The sequence below is a fragment of the Mauremys reevesii genome, linkage group 13 (genome assembly GCF_016161935.1).
Source record: "Mauremys reevesii isolate NIE-2019 linkage group 13, ASM1616193v1, whole genome shotgun sequence".
In the NCBI taxonomy this organism is placed as follows: domain Eukaryota; kingdom Metazoa; phylum Chordata; order Testudines; family Geoemydidae; genus Mauremys; species Mauremys reevesii.
Window position 1 is genome coordinate 11,372,505 of NC_052635.1, and position 21,906 is coordinate 11,394,410.

General features: G+C 45.9%; 2 protein-coding genes across 2 annotated transcripts; one reads left to right on the forward strand and one right to left on the reverse strand.

Moving 5' to 3' along the window:
* Positions 1-1,589: 1,589 nt before the first annotated feature.
* LOC120380002 (olfactory receptor 1019-like) lies at positions 1,590-2,540 on the forward strand. The gene has a single exon (XM_039497510.1). It carries the CDS (start codon positions 1,590-1,592, stop codon positions 2,538-2,540), a length of 951 nt encoding a protein of 316 aa, XP_039353444.1.
* An 8,955-nt stretch (positions 2,541-11,495) lies between these two features.
* LOC120380003 (olfactory receptor 14I1-like) lies at positions 11,496-12,446 on the reverse strand. Its single transcript, XM_039497511.1, has one exon. The coding sequence runs from the start codon at positions 12,444-12,446 to the stop codon at positions 11,496-11,498; it is 951 nt and encodes a 316-aa protein (XP_039353445.1).
* Positions 12,447-21,906: the final 9,460 nt, after the last annotated feature.

Genomic DNA, 21,906 nt, shown 5'->3' on the forward strand with positions numbered 1-21,906 from the left:
GATTCTATGATTCTATGATTAGGCAGGTATCTAGCAGGAAGCCCAATTAATGTTGTGGTCTATATTGTCGTGTGCCCTGAACAGACTAGTAACAAAGGAGAGAATCTAGACTAGATTCTCAAGGAACTTAGACATTGGGGTGCTGAGCCTAGCAGCACTTAGCTTTCGGGCACCTAGAGAATCTGCAAACTGGCCACCATTGAATTAGGTTTGAATAAAGATTGGGAGTGGATGGGTCATTAAACAAAGTAAAAACTATTTCCCCATGCTAATTTTTCCCCTACTGTTACTCACACCTTCTTGTCCACTGTTGGAAATGGGCCATCCTGATTATCCCTACAAAAGTTCTTTTTTTCTCCTGCTGATCATAGCCCACCTTAATTGATTACTCTCACTATAGTTGGTATGGCAACACCCATTTTTTTAAAGTTCGCTGTGTATATATATCTTCCTACTGTATTTTCTACTACGTGCATCCGATGAAGTGGGTTTTAACCCATGAAAACTTATGCTCAAATAAATTTGTTAGTCTCTAAGTTGCTACAAGTACTCCTCATTCTTTTTGCTGATACAGACTAACACAGCTACCACTCTGAAAACTATGTGGCATGTTTTCTAATGCTTCAATCATTCTTGTGGCTGTTCTCTGAAAGCTCTCCAATTTATTCACATCCCTCTTAGATTGTGGGAACCAGAACTGGACACAGTATTCCATCAGCAGTCGTTCCAATGCCAAACAGAGAAGTAAAATAACCTCTCTGCTCCTACCCAATTCCTGGTTATAGATCCAAGGATTGCATTATCCCTTTGACCACAACATTACACTTGGAGCTCATGTTCAGCTAATTATCCACTCTGAGCCCAAAATCTTTTTCAAAGCCCCTGCTTCCCAGGATAGAGTCCCCCATCCTATAAATATAGCCTACATTCTTTGTTCCTAGATGTAGACATATTGAAAAACACATATTTTTGTTTACCAAGTGATCTAGATTGCTCTGTATCACTGACCTGTCCTCTTCAAGATTTACCTCTCCCCTAATGTTTATGTCATCTCCAAACTTTATCAGTAAAGCTTCATCAGCAGATCTCAAAGCCCTTTTCTAACAGAGATCCATATAATTATCCCCACATTACAGACGGAGAAACTGATTCTCAGGCCTTGTCTACACTATGCAACTAAAACCGCACCACTGCGATCAATGCAGCGGCATCGATTTACCAGGCCTGCTGAAGACGTGATAAGTCAACAGGAGAGCGCTTTCCCATCAACTTAATTAATCAACCTCAATAAGAGGTGGAAGTTATGTCAATGGGTGAGCATCTCCCATCGACAGAGCACAGTGTATACACCACGTTATATTAACATAAGTTACATCTATTTAAGTTATGTAATTTACATAGCTTAATTAGCTTAACTTATATTGACTTCTAGCATTAGTGTGTACTAGGCCTCAGTGTTGCAAAAAAATGACTCACCCAAGAATGTGGTAGGATTGAGATACTAAGAATTATGTCCTTGTTTTGTTAATGCATTTTTATTATGTTAATCCTTCATTTTATGTTTTACAGCTCTTAATTTGGAGGAATACATGAACATGGAAAACCAAACCATGGTGACAGAATTCATTTTCCTGGGACTTTCCAGTGACCCACAGCTCCAGATTTTTCTCTTCCTGGTGTTTTTGGTTATTTATGTTACAACACTGTTGGGGAACATGATGATCATCCTGGTGATAAGCGCCGATCCTCAACTCCACACCCCTATGTACTTCTTTCTGTTCCATTTATCCTTTGTCGACATCTGCTATTCCTCCGTCACCATCCCTAAGATGCTGCAGAACTTCCTAGCAGAGAGAAAGACAATATCTGCCAGGGGCTGCTTTGCACAAAACTTCTTTTTTCTTTTCTCAGGCGGCACTGGAGTTTTCATTCTCTCAGCGATGGCTTATGATCGATACACTGCCATATGTAACCCACTGCATTACGTGGGAACCATGAGTAAGCAAGTCTGTTGTCACTTGCTCAGTGGCTCTTGCATAGCTGGGTTCTTGTACGCACTGGCCAACACTCTGTCTGTATTAAGCTTACACTTCTGTGGTCCCAATGAAATAAACCATTACAGCTGCGAGCCCCCTCCACTCTTGGTCTTATCCTGTTCTGAGAAGCTGACCCCTAAAGTGGTGCTTCTTGCATCTATTATAATTTTTGGATCAAGCGCCTTTGTTCTCACTCTGGTCTCCTACATTCACATCATCTCCGCCATCCTGAGGATACGCACTACAGAGGGCAGGCATAAAGCCTTCTCCACCTGCAGCTCCCACCTAGTTGTGGTTATTTTATACTATGGCACAGGTTGTTTCCGGTACATGAAACCTACTTCTGAAGCATCTATATTTGATAGAATAATTTCCATCCAGTACAGCATCTTAACCCCCATGTTAAACCCCATCATCTACAGCCTGAAAAACAAAGATGTGAAAACTGCTCTGTGGAAGCTATTTGCAAAATTCAAGTTTCCCAAGGAAACTTTACATTGTTAAGTGTAGAAAAAAAGACACATTGAACTAGTGGTATATGTCTGAAAAATCTAAGCTTGTGTAATGGACTAAGTATTTCTATTTACAAATTGCGTCCAGAAATGTTTTAGGCTGAAACTTTCAAAGTTACCAAAGGGATTTGGGAATCCAGTTCCTATAGGTGAATTTGCAAAACGCAGAGATATTTTTTTCAGAAAATCAAACATTCTGCACTTTATTCTACGCTCCCTCTTCCTGGGATACATATGGAGTAACTCTACTAAAGTCAGTGAGACTGATTATCCTCTTTCTCGCCCTGGAGTAACTCCTACAGCTGGTCAAAAGTTTTTTACTCAAACTTTTTTTTTCTATCAAATATTAGCTTTATAGTTTTGGGTTTTTTTCACAAGAAGTTGTATATTTGTGCATTTTAATGGAAAAAAATGAAACTACATTTTTAAAAAGTTGCTTTGTTTTAACCCTGCCAAAAGAAAATATTTTGTTTCGGTTTTGAAAACAGAATAAGATGTGGGTTTGCTTTTTGGTTTTCAATATTTTGTTATTGATTTTCCAATTTTCCTCCCCCTTTTTTACTCTCTTTTCTACTGGGAGAATAAAAAAGGGAAAGAAAGTGTGGGTGAAGCAAGATTTTTTTCCCTATTTTTTCCCCCAGAATCAAACAATGAAATTTGCAATTTGAAATAAAAATATTCACTTTTGGGGATGGTCCAAAATATTATTTTTTTCAACAAAATTATTCCAGATATTTGCTGGAAATAAAATAGGATTGTTCAATCAGCTCTAATAACTCCATTTGAGTCAAAGGTGTTTCGCTTGTGGAAAATCAGTGTAAGTGAAAGGAGAGTTAGTACATTAGGGCTGGTCTACCCTAAAGCTGTATGTCAACCTAAGTTATGCTACTTCAGTTATGTAAGTTACTGAAGCTGATGTAACGTAGGTTGACTTACAGCAGTGTCTACACTTTCTCACTGACTTACCTTCCACCTCTCTGGGAGGTGGAGTACTGACATTGACAGGAGAGCGCTCTGCCATTGACTTAGCTTGTTTTCACCAGTCCCGCTAAATCGACACCGCTGCATTGATTGCAGCAGAGCCAATTTAGCTGTAAATAGAGACAAGCCCTTAGTGCCAGAACAGATGTTAATGGTGATATTTATGGACTCCACACACCCTGGGAGCAGTGTGCCCAGAATGGATGTCCAGAAAAGGAAGCCTGGAGAGAGATCTGCTTTGTCTTAAGCAATGATCTTGTTACAGCCTTATGCTGGAGATGGCTTAGATTTAACTGCCTATAGTCATCCTCTCTTGCTGCAATTAATGGTGTCATTTTCAGTGCTGGTAGGCATCCCCAAGTCAGCTCTGATCTAGCTACCACACTAAAAGTGCTGATATGGTGGTATAGGATTCATTATGGGGCTAGTAACGTACTCAGGAGCGTTGGCTGGCTTATGCAGCCTGTGCTGAAAAGAGCACCATGTGCATTCAATGGACATTTTGGTATGCAAGATGGATTATGGGGTTATGGCTACCCCACTGCAGACTACACCTTCAGCTGCAGGGTGGATATACCCTGGACATCTCACACCAGCTATTAGCTCCAAAACACTGTCATACACAGAGGACAAACAGACAGTTGCACATCAGACAATGAGGTTTTCAGAGCTGCCCAAGGGATAAGAACATAACATAAGAACATTAGAACGGCTATACTGGCACTGTCATAAACAGATAGTTAAGGGTTAATGCCTCTTTTACCTGCAAAGGGTTAAGAAGTTCACCTAGCCTAGCTGACACCTGACCAGAGGAACCAATGGGGGAACAAGATGTTTCAAAAGGAAAGAGGGAAGTTTCCTTTGTTTAGTCAGTTTCAGTTTCAGCTGGAGTGATAAAGATCAAGGAACCAGCCTCTTATCAGAGTAGTACATTTTAGAAAGGAATAAATAGGTTTATGTTTATTTTCTTTTGTAACTTGTCTTTGTGCAGTTAGGGGAATTATCAAATTGGGTATTCTTGTGTGTATTAAGGCTTTTGCCCAGGAGAACATCCTGTGTTTTAAATCTGTTGTCTGTGAGACCAGCTGGTATGCTGTCTCCCAGAGGTTTTTTTCTTTTACCTTTCTTTTCTTTAATTAAAAGCCTTCTTTTTAAGAACCTGATTTTTCCTTGTTTTAAGATCCAAGGGGATTGGATCTGGACTTACCAGGAATTGGTGGGGGAAAGGAGGGGGGATGGTTAAATTCTCCTTGTTTTAAGATCCAAGGGATTTGGATCAGTGTTCACCAGGGACTTTGGTGGAGGAGTCTCTCAAGGCTACCCAGGAAGGGGAAGGTTTTTGGGGAGAAGAGAGTTTTCCAGGTAACTCAAATCTGGATGGTGGCAGTGAGACCAGATCTAAGCTGGTAGTTAAGCTTAGAGGTGTTCATGCAGGTCCCCACATCTGTACCCTAAAGTTCAGAGTGGGGGTGAGACCTATGACAAAAACAAACAAACAAGTAAACAAAATAAAACAAACAATAAATGTCCTGACCATCTCTCCTTTCCCTCAACCACCAGAAATACATCAGAATGTGAAGCCCCTTATGGGCAAGGGACAAACTACCAACCATGATCACATTCCAGGATGCTTCATACTGGAAAGAGATCTGTGCAAACACAATCAGAGCTCACACTGGTACAACCGAGCTCAGAACCCAGCCCTTGGTCAGTTGCACATTAGTAAACATACCTGCAGGGGTATGCTAGTGTCTCCTGAGTTAAAATGTCCTCTGAGCCTTATGGTGCTGTAAAAATCTCTGATGCTGAAATGCATGGACATCCCAATTACCCTTGTGACATTTTTTCCTGAGACAGTCAGTGGGAGCTGAAACTATCTGCGAACATGGTGGGATCAGTGACTTCTGAAAGAGGGCACTCAGAGACCATTAAGAGCTGTGGATAAAGCTCATACCACAGTGTATCTATTAGGTTTCCGGGAAACGGGGCGGGTGAAGCCCGCCCCATGCTAACGGAACATCCCCCCCAGCCTAAGGGGAGCTTCCACAGGGCCTCAGAAACCCACTAATTGCGGGGGACAACTAATAAAAGAACAGGGACAGGAGTGTGGTCAAAGGGTCATAAGAAGGGAGCCTGACGGGGACATACCACAGTGTAGCAGGGTGGTTACCCGCTCCTGCCCTGAGGGCTTTAAAATGCAGCCCTGGAGAGGGCTACAGCTCTAAAAGCTGGGCTGATTGTGGAGGCAGCTGCAGCTGGGCCATGCCCCAATCAGGCCACAGTTGGCCCCTATAAAAGGCTGTGATCCAGAGGCCCAGACAGGTTCCCTCTGCCTGTAGAGGGAGAAGGGCCTGGCTGCAAGGTGCCATGAAGGGAACCTAGAGTGGAGCAGGGCTGGGGAAAGGCCTAGGGAACCAGGGAGCTCCGGCCTAGGAAAGCCCCAGGCTGAAGGCCTGGTAAGGCCCATTAGGTACTGGGTTGCAGGGGGCAGCCCATGGGTAGACAGAGGCAGCAGGTCTGAGACCCCTTTGCCTATGATGAGTGGCTTACACTGCAGTCCGCTCCAGTGAGCAGGGGGTTTGATGGGGACTGGCAGTGGCCTAATACTGAGGTGAAGTGGAGATGGGGTGGGGGTTTCCCTGGGAGGGGGAGACCCTGAGGCTGTGAGGGGTACTGCCAGGGGGGCAGCACCCAAGACAAGGGCACCGGGGTCCTGGGAGGGACATGGGGCCAGCGGTAAGGCAGATCACTGGCCTGCAGAAGGCACTCCAGGCTGGAAATCAAGATAATTCCCTGAAAGACCAGCAGGAGGTGCCTCGGGGTGAGTCCGCACACTTACACACAGCTAGATTAAAACAAGCTTTTTCCACCCTGCCAGAGCTGCAGTATGCAGTGCATTGTTGGGTATGCAAATAGTTTGTGAACTGATCTAGCTGCTTATACAGCAAGCTTCTGTGGTGCTGAAGAACTGAAGGTTTCCTAAGGGAATTTATTGACATATTTTCTCCTAAGGGCATTTTGGGTAGGTTGCCTGGAGCCCTGCAGGGATCAGAATCAGGGGCACTGATGGAAAAAGCTCATATCCCAGGACAGCTGCCAAATACAAAATGTGAAAACATAAACAGAGAGTGACATTCTCCTGCCAGCTACCCCAGCTCTGCCCCACTTTCTGAACAGGGCTGAGTGGCAAACTGGGATCCCTGATTTGCATTGTCTCACCTGCATTTGGCTTGTAAGAATTCTCTCTTCGGACATTAAACCTTTCCCATTGCTGCAGTGGGACGCCTTTAGAGCTGAGGTACATCTTTGGCTGGATTCACATTTCACTGACAGTGGTGTCAATCCAGAGTAACTCTATTGGCTCCAATTGCCACCCACATCAGCATTGCTCTGATCGAGTCAGGAGATGCTGGGGACAGTGCTGGTAGAGGGTGCAGGGGTCTCCGTTGCGGTGGTTTCTCTGTGCGTAGGACAATTCCCCTGCCCCCAGTAGGATAATTCAGAGGAAACTCCATAAGGATCCCTTGTGAAATCTCCACTCTCAAATTCGACTAAGGACATGGAGAATCTAGGCCACCGTGTCTATATTTTCAAATAGTCAGGGGAGGTATTTGGGGAAGGTCATAAAATTCAGAAACTTGCACATAGTGGTAACATCATGGGGTGGTTACATTGCATGGTGGTGAGTAGTTTGCACTGATAGGTGGAGATGTAGAGGTGTGTCAGGTCTGAGATATTTGTGTGTGAGACAGTACTAATACACAATATCCACATTATAGGTAATATCAAATATGTTTTTGTGTAACTAAGAACTTTGTTCATGTTAAGCTTTTCCTAGGAGGTTTTGTACTTTGTGAAGTTGTGCAACCAAAGGATGATGTGGAGTGTTGTGATATCAGGGTTAGGCTCAGAGACATGCCAAAAATACAGAATAAGACAGATGATTCTGTTGATGCTTCACCAACATGGCCTCTGTACCAAGCAACAGCTAGTGCAGGACATCTCTACATTTGCAGATTTGGGGGAAATTGTTCAAAACAAGATAAGAAACTGGTAAGAACTAGTGCATAAATCCTAGGTAATACCGTGGAATGTGTAGAACCTTTTTATTGTAAACAAGGTTACTATAAATATGACCAGAAAGAAGCTCATGATTTCAGAGTAAGGTGGAGTTGTGAGCTGCAAACCTCTTCCCCATGCTGCATAAAATAGTAACTGTTTCTTTACTGGGCTGATTTATTTTTGGTTAATAAAGTGACTGAGCCTGACTCATCTGACATCTTTACCAGTAAAACACTTGAACCCTGACAGAATGCTGAGAATGTGGGTTTGAGACTCTCTGTGGGTGGAGATCTCCACTGCTTGGCAAAGTGCAGATGGGTCTCAGTGAAGATAAGCAGTACTGAGAGGTAATCTGAGGCTTAAAACTGCTCTCCTCTTCAACCCAGTACATAGAGAAGGGCCTTTCCTTCCCACACACTTCCTAGCTGATCACTGCCTGGAGCAATCATGCAGGCCCCAGTCTCCTCATTTTGAAGCCAAGGAGCTTAAGGCCATTTCTCATCCTTATGGACTGAAGTTGTTTCCCAGGGTCCTTTTCTGAGTCTGCTGTCATTTCCTGAGAGCTGCCACTGTCACTGGTGTGTCAAGGGCAGAACTGCTTGGTGTCACGGGTGTGGGGCTAGTTGCTCATCTCCCTTCTGAAATCACCCACCTCAGGTGTTCGGCCTCTTAACCTGTCTGCCCCAGGTGGCATCTCATGGCTCTCCCACTCTGAGACCAGGCCCTGTGTACACTCCCCCATCTATACTGCTGGCCATTTTGACCCAGCAGCTAGTCAAAGTTTTGGAACCTGTGGGTCAACCAGCAATGGAGACCTTGTCTGCCCATCCAGTTAGTGGAGAGGTTTGTAGAGAGAGGTCAGATCCAGCACCTAAGAGCCAAAGCTCCTCCTTTGAACTTGGAATCCCATAGTGGATTAGAGTCTGGGCTTGGGCCTATCTCTGCTTGTCTTTCAGGTGGACACTTTCCTGCTAAGGGGAATTTTTCTTCTCTCAGCCTGAGTAAGCCTAGATGCTATATCCCAGCAAAGTGCCAGTCGTGTTCCCATTGATGTCAATAGACTAGCTCCCTGTGTGTTCCAGGAGCATGTAATCATGTAATATGGGGGTTGGAAGGGACCTCAGGAGGTCACCTAGTCCAACCCCCTGCTCAAAGCAGTACCACTCCCCAGACAGAGTTTTACCCCAGTTCCCTAAATGGCCCCCTCAAGGATTGAGCTTAGAACCCTGGGTTTAGCAGGCCAATGCTCAAACCACTGAGCTAGTCCTCCCCCCAATGGGGTAGAGGTGGTAGGAAATTTTCCCCTGGAACAATTTTCCATTGTAAAACATGTTAGAGGGCTTTCCTTTCACCCTCTTCCCTGGTTCTTGTCACGCAGACAGCAAGCACCAAAAAACCAGAAGTCCGAAGTGCAAACAATGCAAAGTTTATTGGGGTTAGTTTCCAAGCAAACATATTCAGAAGCCCTTCATAGCAGTTGGGCTTATCTCTATATGCAAACAGAGCCTGTTTCCCACTGTTCCTGTCCAGCTCTGATGCCGCAGAGCCTTGCCTACGTCCCTGTTCCTTTTCCACCTCCCCTTAGCAAGCATGATTCCAATTTCCTTTCCACTTCCTGTTTGAACCATTTATATAGTAATATTCTTAGCTATACCTTAACCAATAATTTTACTGAAATGTAACTAACCAACCCTAACATATTGTAACAGAATTCTCTAACCAATTATATCCCACTACCCTAATTAACTTACACCTAGCAAAATTCATTGTGCAGCAGACAGAAACAATTAGAGAATCAGACAGATTAACAATAGAATAGTGGGGGCCATAAAGATAAAACAATACAATACTGATAAGTGAGTTCTTGCCAGACAGGATGCTATCAAACTAAGTTTTCTTTAACCATCTTAAGGTCTGTTTCTTTATCTGGTGGTGATGTGCACTGTCAGGACAGGATCATCTTCCTAGCAGCCCAATACCACCTTATTTCAGTGTGACTGGTTTGGAATGTGACCATACGCTTCCCTGCTTATGACTGCCCCTAGTGCTTAGCCGAAGACCTTAGCCTAAGAACAAGGCCTCAGCCTATCCTGGTGAGAGAAGGCCCATACACAGGTGGACTGTGATTTTGATTCTTTGTTTTATACCTCTATAACTAGCTAAGTGATAAAAATACACCTAAGTTCTATATTCTAAAAAAATGCCCATTCACAAAATCAATATTTTCCATGAGAAAATGGTGGTTTTCAGTGCTTAAAGTGAGTGCTACAGTGTCCAGTTCCAGCTGGCTGGACATAGCAACAAGAGCTTCTCAATGCCCCTCAGAGTTGTCTGTCTGGGAAGTTCAGCCCTTAAATGCACTGTCCCAAACCACTCTAAAAAAATCAATTTTGAAAAAAAAAAAAAGTTTTTCTACCAGGAAATTTGCAATGATGGCTCCCTGGCCAACCACCCCCCACCCTCCGCCAACTAATAAAATATAACAAAACAAATCCAGACAGGCTAACTGTTACAACCTGGCCCAGGACCTGACTGTACAGTTACCAGTCTGTTGTGAGTGGACTGAATCACTGAGTTCCATTTGCTTCTAAGTCAGCTGGGTCAGGGTAGAGTCTAGTCATTCTCGCAAGCTCTGGGACTCTAGGACACACTCCCAAGTGGAGCCTTCTTGTCTGATACCCTTTCTTTGGCCAGGAGAGGCCCCTGTCCATCTGCTCTTGACCTCAAAACAGGTGTTTGTGTTCCGACAAGCCCCTCAGTAACTCACACACTCTGCCCCAGAGCTCTGTCTAGTCTGGGGTCACTATGAGTTTCCAGTTGAACCCCTTCAGGGACAATGTGGCAGGAAAACAAGGAACACTGGCTGAGCAAAAGGATTTCTTAACCACAGTCACTTTAGGAGAGTTAGATACAATGCAAAAACAACAGAGTCCTGAGGTGCCCCCTTACTTGGACTGTTCTCACCCCATCTGTAAGTCAGAGGTTCATCAGAGTTTTGCTTTGGGTTGCTCCTTCCTGTCCTTCTTATGTGTGTCCATGATTGGCTCCTCCCTGCACGGAGCAGAACCACCCTGTTTAACAGGCCCCTGTCCCCATGGCATGGATTCAAACTGTGACATTGCATCTTCCATCCAATCATTTTTCCCTGGGAAGGAGGAGGGTATTCATTGAGAGACAATAAACATCAATGACCCTAAAGTCTAGTCTTGACATCTGTCAGTGGTGATCCTTCATTGGGGTGTCAAATGCCTTTCCCAGGCAGGACAGTTTTCTGGAATGCAGCCCAATACACGGCCATTGAGAAACAGTAGACTTGTGCTGTCAGCATGCCAATCATCCCACTAATACAGTTTATGATTTTACACAGTCATATCCCACTGAGTTACACAAACAAACAAAAAAACAACAGCCATCATGCTCCAAGCAGAGTTCATACCTCCAGATGGAGAAGACCCAGACAGCACATGAAGTCCATTAGGGACTTTGATCTGGTTACTGATTTTATGTGGAAGATGCTCAGACAACACGGGGATGAGTGGCAGTAGAAAAAATCCAAGATAGATACATAGCTAGATTGATACTCATGTAAATCTACAGTAACTCCACTGACTTGAGTTTGTCTGCATTTTTGCCAATGTAAATACCCCTTTACATGCAAAGAGATTGCAAAGCATAGAATTCAGGCTTGGAAGGGACCTCAGGAGGTCATCTAGCCCAGCCCCCTACTCAAAGCAGGACCAATCCCCAACTATTTTCCCCCCAGATCCCTAAATGGCCCCCTCAAGGATTGAGCTCATAACCCTTGGTTTAGCAGGCCAATACTGAGCTATCCCTCCCATGTTCTCAGGGAGACACTAATATCACCTATTGATTCCATTTATACAGAAACACAATGAAATGACAGTCAAAGGAGAAAGATGGACCTTCTGTTCTCAGTGAATAATCTCCACCCTGTCCTCACGGCAGCTTTGATCTCTTTATTTCTCATGCTATAGATGATTGGATTCATTACTGGAGGCACCACAGAATAGAGAACAGCTATCACGAGATCCAGACCCGACGTTGACCTGGAGGTGGGTTTCAGGTAGGCAAATGTGCCAGTGCAAATAAACAAGGAGACCACAATGAGGTGAGGAAGGCAGGTAGAGAAGACTTTAAACCTTCCCTGCTCAGAGGGGATTCTCAGAACTGTTTTGAAGATCTGAACATATGACACAATTATTAAAACAAAGTAGCTCAAATATAGGCATGCACTAAAGACAAGAAGCCTAGTTTCAATGAAGTAGGCGTCAGAGCAGGCGAGCTTGAGTAACTGGGGGATTTCACAGAAGAACTGATCAACCATGTTGCCTCTGCAGAAGGATATTACAAACATGTTTCCAGTGTGCAGTGCAGAATTGAGAATGCCACTAATCCAGGCACTGGCTGCCACCTGCACACAAGCTCCCCTGTTCATCACTCTCTCATATTGCAATGGCTGACAGATGGCAATGTATCGATCATACGCCATGACTGTGAGAAGGGAAAAATCTGCTCCTATGAAAAAGAGGAAGAAAAAGACTTGGGTGACACATCCAGGATAAGAAATTGACTTGGTGTTCATGAGGGAATTGGCCATGGATTTGGGGATGGTGACAGAGATGGAGCCAAGGTCTAGGATGGACAGATTCACCAAGAAGAAGTACATGGGGGTGTGAAGATGGTGGTCGAGGGCTACGGATGTGATGATGAGAAGATTCCCGATCAGGGCTGCCAAGTAAATCACTAGAAACACCACAAAGTGTAAAATCTGCAGCTCCTGAATGTCAGAAAATCCCAGAAGAAAGAACTCGGTCACGGTGGTTTGATTGGACATTTTCTTCCTCAGCACGTTGTGTGATGCCTGTGGAGGGAAGGAGAAGGGGAATGGGCAGGATCAGAGTGACAGAGGGAATGGTCCCAATTCCCCTGTGCAAAGGAACTCCTGATGTGACTGTCACAGGAGCAGAGCGCTTGTCACTTCCATTGAGCAGGAGAGGTGAGTGTTCCTCACTGATGACAATGAGACCGCTAGTCCAGTGCGTTATCACACGAGTTTCAATCAGCACAAATCTTTTAAACCTGTGGGAGGGCAAACAGCTGTGCATATCTCTCTATCAGTGTTATAGAGGGCGAACAATATGAGTTTACCCTGTATAAGCTTTATACAGGGTAAAACAGATTTATTTTGGGTTTGGACCCCATTGGGAGTTGAGCATCTGAGTGTTAAAGACAGGAACACTTCTATAAGCTGCTTTCAGTTAAGTCTGCAGCTTTTGGGCACTTGGTTCAGACCCTGGGTCTGTGTTGGAGCAGACGGGCGTGTCTGGCTCAACAAGACAGGGTGCTGGAGTGGAAAGCAGGGGCAGAAGTAGTCTTGGCACATCATTTGGCAGTTCCCAAGGGGGTTTCTGTGATCCAACCCGTCACAGCTGCCTATTCACATGCTGTTTAATGGCACCCAATGCCAGCTACGCTTACATAGCTGTGTGATGTAGCATCTCTCAGTTACTGCTGTGTTGTGTTGCTTCCTTTGCGATTTTATGCCTGTGCTGTGAGGGTCAGTGGCTGTCATGACATGTTCTTGGCTCTGCCACTGACCTGCTGTGTGACCTTGGACCAGTCACTTCTCCTCTTTATGCCTCTCTTTCCCCTCCTCCCTTTTTCTGCCTTTTCTGCTAGGACGATGAGCTCTTTGGGGGATGGGCTTTCTTATTAAGTGTATGTTCTGTGCACCTAGTTACAGTATTTGTGCTTAGCTGGCAGCAGTGTTGGACCTGAGATATGGTGCTAGACAAAGAGAACTGGGTTCTAGTCCTATTGACCTTCTCCATGTCCATCTATCTTTCATGTCAGGATAGATGGGTTTGGCTGCTGAGTTCAACTCCAAACTTGGGTTCAAAGGTCCTAGTGCATAAAAATCATATTTTGTGAGTAGCAGCTTTGCTATTTATCCAGTTTTATTTTCCTTTGAAACTGAAATCCAAACAGATGCAATAGTTGTCAGTTATGGTATTATTAGACAATAGCAAGGATTCCCACCCTTGTTTAAAGTCTGGTTGGAAATTTTCAGTTGAATTTTGTTTGTTTGTTTGTTTTTTGTTTGTTTGTAAAATTCGGTTTTTAGCAAAAGAGCATTTTTTAACAATGTGTCTGTTTTCCCTGAAAATCCATGATGTTTTGTTGGAAAGCTGAATACTCAAAAAAGTAACCTTGTTTGGTTTTCATCTTAAATTTTACACTTTTCATCTCAGAGTTTTCAGTTACCTAAAGCTGAAAAAATGGGTCTTGGGGTTTTAATGAAAAGTTGAAATTTGTCACATGAGGAATTTTTTTCTATCTCTAGTTGTAATTTAATAGTGAAATCTTTAGTGAGTGCTGGTAGCAATTCTGATTCATGTTCTTAAATCTCCCTTGTATGTTAATCCCCAAACATATTTAATTGAAAAAGGAAACTTACTGTACTGGCCTTTGTGGATTTTTTCCCAACAGGTGATGCATTTGGTCGTCCAGCTCCAGGATTCTTTGGTAGCTATTTATCTATAAGCCAAAGACACACATATATGAGTCCTCTCAGCTCTCACTGTGAGACTGAAATGACAGAAGTAGACTCAGACTAACTGCTCTCTGCAGCTGAGCTGTTTGGAGCTGGCTTTGAGTGTCACTGGCATTAAAGTAGTGATGCTGCAGGAAGGCGATTTATCCGTGTCTGTTTCCTAAGGGCTTGCGGGACTTACTCCCTAGGGCCCTGCACAGCTCAGAAGCAGAGGCCCAGAGGCAAAAGTTCTTTGATTCATCAAATTTAAAGCCAAAAGGGGCCATTCTGATCCTCTGTCATCTGCCCCTTGCCTAGCACAGGCCCTAGGATTCTACCACCCCCACAGGGTTTCCCAGCTCCAGCCCAGCTTCTATGTATCTGTTGGCCAGGATTACCAAGGGATTTGGGCACCTAAAGATGGAGACAGGCATCTAATGGGATTTATCTAAGCTCCAAGTCAGCCAGATAAGCTAAGCCGCAAGGACATTCAATGGGAGTTAGGCTTGCTTAGGTGCTACTGCCAATCCCACTAGGCAACTAGCAAGTTCTTTAGGTGCCCAAATCCCTTTGTAATCCTGGCCCTGGCTCTATCTTGTTAACTTCCAAGGCCTGGACTTTTCTCGAGTTTCATAAATATGAAGGCTGGGATTTGCAAAGGAGCCTAAGGGAGTAGGCATGTGTGTCTTGGGGGCTGAAAATTATTACAAGTGCAGCCAGGCAGCAGGAGCTAGAGAGGGGAAGTCAAATCACCTAGAGATCTTGTGATGTAACCCCAGCTAGACAACTAAATTATCTCAACTCTCTGTGCCCACCTGTAACCTGGGGGACAAGATGTAACACCAGAAGAATAATGTATAGTGTAATATGGGCTTATCCATGATTCAGTTGTGTTTGAGCTGTTACTAAATTTTCATAGATCTGAGTGAAATACTCATCACATTTTCTTCAAACAGAAATTGCCTGTTTTCTACCGGAACATAGCATTTGCCAGAATCCAGTGTCTGGGGTATGACAGGGGTCAGGTCAGAGCCTGACGTTGCACCACCCACAGCCTGAAGCAACAGCTCATGTGTGTGTGTGGGGGGGGGGGGAGCTGCCCTGAGTTTAGTCACTACAGCATAATCTGCCTGAGTCTGCAGAGAATCATAGACTATCAGGTTTGAAAGGGACCTCAGGAGGTCATCTAGTCCAACCCCCTGCTCAAAGCAGGGCCAATCCCCAGACAGATTTTTGCCCCTGATCCCTAAATGGCCCCCTCAAGGATTGAACTCAGAACCTTGGGTTTAGCAGGCTAATGCTCAAGCCACTGAGCTATCCCTCAGAGAGCCTGAGACAATGGTTCTGGGAGAGGGGAACTTCTCCAGTTCTCCAGGCATCTCTCCATGGGCTTAACTCCCAGCCCCACTGCTCTCAGGACCCTCCCCCAACCCCCAGAAGGGGGCTCTGTGTTCAGGAGGAGAGGAAGGGTTCCTCAGCCATCCCCACCCCATCACCCAAGCAGATATACCCTGGCTGGGGAGGTGAGGACTGGGGGGACCACTACTGCCCCCTGCCTGTCCATGGGCACCTAGCTACTCTCAAGGAGTGGGAGAGAGTCACATGCTCCCATGTCACTGTCCCAGGCTCTCTTTGCAGGCCCCTCCACCACCACTGCCACTGTACGTGGGGCACAGGGTCAAGGGGGCAGAGCCCCATGCATGGCCCTAGAGTGTCTGAACCCAGCCCTGAGAGTTGGCAGAGATTTATGGGACTAAATGTGCCTCTTTCCCCAGGCTCCTGGGAACAGCCCTGCTCAGAGCAGTGACTCCTGGAGGGACCAGCCCCAGCTTCTGTAGGGGGAAGGGCAGGGTCCCCCCAGTGAACAATTCTGCACTGGCCTCCATGTCAGGGAGATTACCTGTGAGTTAATGGCTTGCTGGAGACCTGCACCGTGGTGGTTTAATTCATTATCTGATATAATGTAACCACAGTGGCTCTCATGATACATGCCAATGGCTCATCCTGCTGAGCTTTTTGTCTCGTTGATGTCCTGAGGTAGTGAGTTCCCCAGATTAGCTGTGTGCTGGGTGGTTTTCCGCAGTAGTCGCCTTGGATCCACTGTTCAGAACAGAGGGGCTGGGTCAGGCAGAGGAAGGAGGAAAGTGGGATCAAAATGAAGTGGTGTCCAGTGCTTGCCAGTGGGGATAAGGAGAAGAGAATGGCTGGTGCTTGGGGCAGGGGAAAAAGGCAGCAGTGGTGGGGTGCTGTCCCTGGAGCTGGAGCCATGTCAGTGGAGTGGGGCTGAGCAGAGGAGGTGTCTGGTGAGTTAAGGAGGGGTTAAGCAGGGATTTCTGAGAAAGCTGAGTAAGGAACTCTGAGTGGGAAATTGGCTTTGGGCTCTGGGAGGGGGATCTCAGACACCAGAATCTGAGAGGGTCTGTGGGGTTATGAGAGGGAAAGAGGGAATATGGGTCTGTAGGTGTTTGTTTGGGGCCTGGGCTGTGTGAGGTAGAGGGAGGGAGACACTGAGCAGCTAGGGTAAGAGGGATTCAAGTAGGCACCTTAAAGATGTGGTGGGGGCCTGAGTCCTCCCACTTAGCCCTGATGTACTGCAGCAGAACTCCACTGACTTATGCTGGGATGAGTGAGGGGGGAGCAGCCTCCCTGGCTCTGGCGGATTTACTCCTGATTGACACTGGGGTGAGGGAGTGGGAGGGTGTGATGGGTTGGGTCACAGAAACCCCTCTTGGAACTGCCACCTGATGTGCTGAGACTACCTCTGAGCCTGTTTTCCCTGCCAGCTTGGGACTTCATAACCCTGCCTTGTTGAGCCAGACACAACAGTCTGCTCCAACACAGACCCAGGGTCTGAACCATGTCCCCCAAAGCTGCAGACTTAACTGAAAACTGCTTAAGAAGTGCGCCTGTCTCTAGCACCCAGACACCCAGCTCCCAATGGGATCCAAACCCCAAATAAATCCATTTTACTCTGTATAAAGCTTATACAAGGTAAAGTCATAAATTGTCCACCCTCTATAACACTGATACAGAGATATGTGTTGCTCCCCAGGTATTAGTCACTGACTCTGGGTTCAGTAATAAGCAAAAGTGAATTTATTAAGTATAAAACGTAGGATTTAAGTTGTTCGAAGTAATACCAAACAGAAAAAAGTAAATTACCAAGCAAAATAAAACAAAAACATGAAAGTCTAAGCCTAATACAGTAGGAAACTAAATGCAGGTAAATCTCACCCTCAGAGATGTTCCAATAAGCTTCTTTCACAGATTAGATGCTTTCCTAGTCTGGGTCCGATCCTTTCCTTGGTACAGTCCTTGTTAGCTCCAGCTCAGGTGGTAACTAGGGGATTTCTCATGATTGGAACCCCTTTTGTTCTGTTCCACCCCCTCATATAGCTTTGCACAAGGCGGGAATCTTTTGTCTCTCTGGGTCCCCAACCCTCCTTCTAAATGGAAAAGCACCAGGTGTAAGATGGATTCCAGTGCCAGGTGACATGGTCACATGTCCTGTGAGACCCCCCCAAGCCTTCATTCTTCTGGGCCTGACTCACAGGAAGTAAACAGAGCCATCTACAGTCAAGTATCCTAGTCAAAGGGAGCGATTAGGATTCTAAACCACCATTAATGGCCCACACTTTGCATAACTGCAATAGGACCTCAGGAGTTATATTTTATATTCCTAGTTTCAGATACAAGAATGATACATTCATACAAATAGGATGAACACACTCAGTAGATTATAAGCTTTGTAATGATACCTTACAAGAGACCTTTTCCATGAAGCATATTCCAGTTACATTATAGTCACACTCATTAGCATATTTTCATAACATCATATGGAGTGCACCGTCACAGAGGGCAATCAGACCCATTCACCAGAGTCTAAAAGCTCAATGATCCCTTTCACTTTTCTAGTATCAGAGGGGTAGCCGTGTTAGTCTGGATCTGTAAAAGCAACAAAGAATCCTGTGGCACCTTATAGACTAACAGACGTTTTGCAGCATGAGCTTTCGTGGGTGAATACCCACTTCTTCGGATGCAAGTCGGGCTTGCATCCGAAGAAGTGGGTATTCACCCACGAAAGCTCATGCTGCAAAACGTCTGTTAGTCTATAAGGTGCCACAGGATTCTTTGTTGCTTTCACTTTTCTCTATTTGTACTGGCAGAGATAAGACTGGAAGCCTAGGTCCACAGATTGATATTTCCTTCCATACAGGCTCCGTCCATACAGGCCTGTTGTCAGAGCGGTACCGGTGTGGTGGTCTGCTTTCTCCTTGTTGGTATCACTCGGCTGCGTGCGTGAGTTCCCTCTGTGTGCTGCCCCAGCTCTGCGCAGATAGCTGACACAGCAGACCTGACGAGAACCCCCAATAACCACAGAGTCCAGTAAGATGCAAAGTCACGTCGACTAGGTTTATTGCGATCTCGGACACAATGGCAGTTCCCTGTAGGTTTCTTAGCCTAATTCAGGGCATACTACGAGAAAGTGCCTCTTGGCAATGGACCCGGCTCAGTCAGTGGCGGGAATTTCCACTGCCCCCTCAGCCGGACAAAGACACCGCCCCAAGGATGCATTCTTATACACAGATACAAACACGTTACACATCACACCTGACGTATGGAGGTGCAACCTTTCTACATAGCACGGTACAACCCCTCTACGTATTAAGGTGCCGCCTCTCACCTTGTACATGTTGGTTCGATCAAAACAACTCTATCCATCATATTACCCTTTTGCCCCTGTCATTGGGATGGGCCAGCCTGTTCCTTGTTATCTGTGTGGAATGTGCAAGTATGTGAATGTTACGTACCTAAAAGGTACTGATCTTCTTGCAGCATCAGCCCTTTCCTTGCCAGCTTCTGTGAGCAGGGCCTGCCTCTGGCTTACAGCTTAACTTTGCTTTATGTTAGCAAAGTCTTGACCATTACTTTAGTTCAGGCCTCAGGCCTCATACCAGGCCTCTGATACCAAGGTTTATATCTTAGGGCCTCCTCTTACTACAAGGCCTTCATTTCTTAATGTTGCCATCTCATGAAATAAAATAAATATGAGGTGAAGTCATTTCCATGGAGAACTTCGCACACAGCACACACAGAATCATCATCCTTCTAGGGTCAAACCCTCAGGTATGTCTACACTACAAAATTAGTTTGATATTATAGAAGTCAATTTTTATAAATCGATTTTATACAGTTGATTGCATATGTCCACACTAAGCGCATTAAGTCAGCGAAGTTCATCCTCACTACCGTGGGCTAGCATCAACTTACACAGTGGTGCACTGTGGGTAGCTATCCCACAGTTCCTGCAGTCTCCGCTGCCCACTGGAATTCTGGGTTAAGCTCCCAGTGCCTGATGGGGCAAAAACATTGTTGAGGGTGGTTTTGAGTACATGTCGTCAGTCGCATCTCCTGCCATGAAAGCAACAGCAGGGTAGCAGGGTGCTGGTGCAAAAGCACCTAATTACCCCTGCTCAGCCAGCTCCAATCAAGGGAAATAGATCAGGGCTGGTGAAATAGACCTGATGCCTGGCCTGGGGGTTGGCTCCACCTGCCAGCAGTTATAAGGGCTGGGAGCCAGAAGAAAAGCCAGCCAGGGAAAAGTCAGACTCCTAGCTGTGGGATGACTGCAGGAAAAGAGGGAACTAACCCTGTAAGCCTTGTATATAGCTCAACACTGGTGGTGGGAGAACTGTGTATGTGTAAATAAAGCCACGGGTGCTGCATAACTGAAAGCCTCTCTGCACTTTATTGGGACAGCCAGCGGGCTCTGGAAGAGGGGCCTAACAGAGAACCTGTCACAGGCAGATAATCGTTTCACACCTTTTTTCCGTGCAGACGCCAGACCGCAGCAAGCGTAAGGCCCACTCACCGCTGCCACAGTATTGTATCCTGGGTGCTGCTGGCAGCAGACGGTGCAGTAGGACTGCTAACCGTCATCATACACCACTTCCGCTGCAACTCTACTCTGCTGCTATTGTCTCAATAGAGAATTTCCCCATGTTGTCTGTCATGGGCTCCTGGGGACGTATGTTCTTCTTCAGGAAATGTACGCGGTGCTAACCATCATCCTCCACCGCTTCCGCAGCAACTCTGCTCTCCTGCTCTCATGAATCCACCTGATAGGTCTTCTCATCATTCTCTATAAATATCTATTCTCATGGCATCCATCATCAGCCACCACTTCTGCCGCAACTCTGCTCTCCTGCAGATGCCATACCACGGCAAGCATGGAGCCCACTCAGATCACCCCAGCAGTTATGAGCATTGTAAACACCTTGTGCATTATCCTGCAGTATGTGCAGAACCAGAACCTGCAAAAGTAGCGAGGAGGCGACGGCAGCGCGGTATCGAGAGTGATGAGGACATGGACACAGACTTCTCTGAAAACACGGGCCCTGGCAACTTGGACATCCTGGTGGCAATGGGGCAGGCTCATGCCGTCGACCGCCAATTCTGGGCCCAGGAAACAAGCACAGACTGCTGGGACCACATAGTGTTGCAGGTCTGGAATGATTCCCAGTGGCTGCGAAACTTTCGCATGGGTAAGGGCACTTTCATGGAACTTTGTGACTTGCTTTCCCCTGCCCTGAAGTGCAAGAATACGAAGATGAGAGCAGCCCTCACAATTCACAAGTGAGTGGTGATAACCCTCTGGAAGCTTGCAATGCCAGGCAGCTACTGGTCAGTCAGGAATCAATTTGGAGTGGGCAAATCTACTGTGGGGGCTGCTGTGATTCAAGTAGCCAACGCGATCACTGAGCTGCTGCTATCAAGGGTAGTGACTCAGGGAAATGTGCAGGTCTTAGTGGATGGCTTTGCTGCAATGGGATTCCCTAACTGTGGTGGTGTGATGGACAGAACGCATATCCCTATCTTGGGACCGGACAGCCTTGGCAGCCAGTACATAAACTGCAAGGGGTACTTTTCAGTGGTACTGCAAGCACTGGTGGATCACAAGGGACGTTTCACTGACATCAGCGTGGGATGGTCGTGAAAGGTACATGACGCTCACATCTTCAGGAACTCTGGTCTGTTTAAACGGCTGCAGAAAAGGACTTACTCCCCAGACCAGAAAATAACAGTTGGGGATGTTGAAATGCCTATAGTTATCCTTGAGGACCCAGTCTACCTCTTAATGCCATGGCTCATGAAGCCATACACGGGCACCCTGGACTGTAGTAAGGCGCTGTTGAACTATGGGCTGAGCAAGTGCAGAATGTTGGTAGAATGTGCATTTGGATGTTTAAAAGCTCGCTGGCGCAGTTTACTGACTTGCTTAGACCTCAGCAAAACCAATATTCCCATTGTTATTGCTGCTTGTTGTGTGGTCCACAATATCTGTGAGAGTAAGGGGGAGATGTTTATGGTGGGGTGGGAGGTTGAGGCAAATCGCCTGGCCACTGATTACATGCAGATAGATACCAGGGCGATTAGAAGAACACAGCAAGGTGCACTGTGCATCAGAGAAGCTTTGAAAACCAGTTTCATGACTGGCCAGGCTATGGTGTGACAGTTCTGTTTGTTTCTTCCTGATGAAAACCCGTCCCCTTGGTTCACTCTACTTCCCTGTAAGCCAACCGCTCTCCCCCCTTTGATCACCACTTGCAGAGGCAATAAAGTAATTGTTGTTTCAAAATCATGCATTCTTTATTAATTCATCACACAAATAGGGGGATAACTGCCAAGTAAGGGTGGGGAAGGAGGGAAGCACTGGATGGGGTGGTGGATGAGGGGAGGAGGGAAGGACAAGGCCACATTG